The following is a 2,222-nucleotide window of genomic DNA, read 5'->3' as shown; positions in this document are numbered from 1 at the left end:
CCCCCCCCTTCTGCTGCAGCTCCCGCTGCAGCAGCAGCAGCAGCAGCAGCAGGAGCAGCAGCAGCAGGAGCAGCAGCAGCAGCAGCAGGAGGAGGAGCAGCAGCAAAGTTGAATAGATCTGAGAACTCTGTGAGTATTTGCTGCGCGTTTATTCTTTTGCTTCTTTTGGGTTGCAGCAGCCGCTGCAGCAGCTGCTGCCAGCGTGTAGATACGTGGTGCTGCTGCAGCTCTTTAGATAGAGAATTGGGGTCTGCATTGCGGTGTATATACAGCACCTTTGCATGCGTTTCTTCTGCTGCTGCTGCTGCAGCAGCAGCAGCAGCATCTGCTGCATCTCCTGCTGCACCTGCACCTGCTCCACCTCCTGCTCCTGCTGCTGCTGCTGCTGCTGCTGCTGCTGCTGCTGCTGTTTCTGTTTCTCCTATATCTTCTAGCCCATACGGCAGCAACCCATCAGTAAACAACTCATAAAGAGCAACACCAAGACTCCATAGATCACTACTAGGGTGTGGATAAGCGAAAATTTTATTTTTTTTTTCTCTTTCTGCAGCAGCAGCAGCAGCAGCAGCAGCAGCTGCTGCTGCTGCTGCACGGTGTATATGCAGCAGCAGCAGCGGCTCAGCATACACCGGCGTTATGTCTGTTATTTGTGTATTGAGAGAAAAACCAAATAGAGTACTCGAGCCAAAATCCCCCAATAAAAAACTACCGTCTTTCCTAAGAAAGCAATTCTCTAGTTTTATATCGTTGTGGCTGATGCCTGCTGCATGCAGGTGCAGCACCTGCAGCAGCAGTCTAGCAGCAATATATTCTTTTGCTGCTGCTGCTGTTTCTGCTGCTGCTGCTGTTTCTGCTGCTGCTGTCCCTGCTGCTGCTGTCCCTGCTGCTGCTGTTTCTGCTGCTGCTGCTGCATGCAGCAGCAAACCAGATAGATCTCCTTGTAGCCTCTCCATGACTTGGACTCTATTAAATATAAATACACCCTCACCTATCACCACATTCGGCACCCCCTCTATCTCTGCTGTATATAAAGGTACTGCTATTCCTTTTGCTTCTGCTGCTCTTGCTGCTGCTGCTCTTCTTCTTCCTCCTCCTCCTGCTGCTCCTGCTGCTGCTTCTGCTGCTGCTGCTGCTGCTGCTGTTGTTGTTGTTGTTTTTTCTCTCCCTCCTCCTGCTGCTGCTGCTGCTGCACCTGGTGCTGCTGCAGTTGTTTTTCCTTTCCCTCCTGCTCCTGCTCCTCCTCCTGCTGCTGCTGCAGCTGCTGCTGCTTTTGCTGCTGCTTTTGCTGCTGTATTGTCTGCGCATGCAAGCAGCATGAGTTGTTCTTCTAGTTGCATTGCTGCAGAACCAAAGGCAGCTAATCTATCTATATCAGCAGCAGCAGAGAAGGGTGTATAAAGCAGCCGCATAGCGAGGGTTTCTTTAGTTTTTTTATCTTTTATTTCAACTACTGCGTTTGCTGCGCCATCACCAAGAAAAGCAGTTACAGTGTATACACGGGGGCCCCCCATAAACACATCAGCAGAGTCTAGCGGTGTTATGTGTGATAGAGATATATCTAAACCTATAAATTCTGCTGTTGCTCCCCCTGATACTGCAGCAGCAAGTGCATGCAGACCCGCTATAGTTGCTTCACCCGGTGGAGCAGCAGCAGCAGCAGCAGCACTTGCTGCTGCTGCTGCTGCTGCAGGACTAGCAGCAGCAGCAGCAGCAGCAGCAGCAGCAGATGAGCTCTGTAAGGAAAGCTGAAATGCTAAGAAATTTTTGCCTTGTTGTATGCGTGCAGACAGTGAAGCTTCAAATACATCGAGTCGAGGTAAACCAAATTCTGCTGCTGCTGCTGCTGCTGCTGCTGCTGCTGCTGCTGCTTCTTCTGCTGCTGATATATCTTCTTCTCCTGCTTCTGTGTCTGCAGCTGCAGCAGCAGCAGCAGCAGCAGCAGGATCAGGTAAAAGCCAGCTTTCCTCTCCTGCATGCAAGGATGAATGTAGAGGCCGTGCTCCTGCTGCTGCTTGTGTAAACCTACTACGTGCATTGATACCTAACATTAAACCATAAACAACAACACGAGTCGCAAATTTCGCAAACATTGTAACTAAATTTCCTATTTTTTTTTTTTGTATTCTCGATGAATTTGTTTTTGCTGCTGAAACTTTTTTTGTTGATGGGGGAGGTGATTCTGCTGCTGCTGCTGCTGCTGCTGCTGCTGCTGTTGCTGCTGT

The 2,222-nt window shown here is 50.0% G+C and overlaps 1 protein-coding gene across 1 annotated transcript; it reads right to left on the bottom strand.

Annotated features, from left to right (window-relative positions):
• Positions 1-1,039: 1,039 nt before the first annotated feature.
• Positions 1,040-2,048, bottom strand: EMH_0070970 (uncharacterized protein; the record flags this gene model as incomplete). Its single annotated transcript, XM_013499040.1, has 3 exons — positions 1,040-1,297; positions 1,806-1,909; positions 2,027-2,048. 3 exons carry the CDS (start codon positions 2,046-2,048, stop codon positions 1,040-1,042), a joined length of 384 nt encoding a protein of 127 aa, XP_013354494.1.
• Positions 2,049-2,222: the final 174 nt, after the last annotated feature.

The sequence above is a fragment of the Eimeria mitis genome, genomic scaffold (genome assembly GCF_000499745.2).
Source record: "Eimeria mitis Houghton genomic scaffold, Emh_scaff3938, whole genome shotgun sequence".
Lineage (NCBI taxonomy): Eukaryota > Apicomplexa > Conoidasida > Eucoccidiorida > Eimeriidae > Eimeria > Eimeria mitis.
The sequence above is the reverse complement of the archived record's forward strand: the minus strand, read 5'-3'. Positions and strand labels throughout refer to the sequence as shown.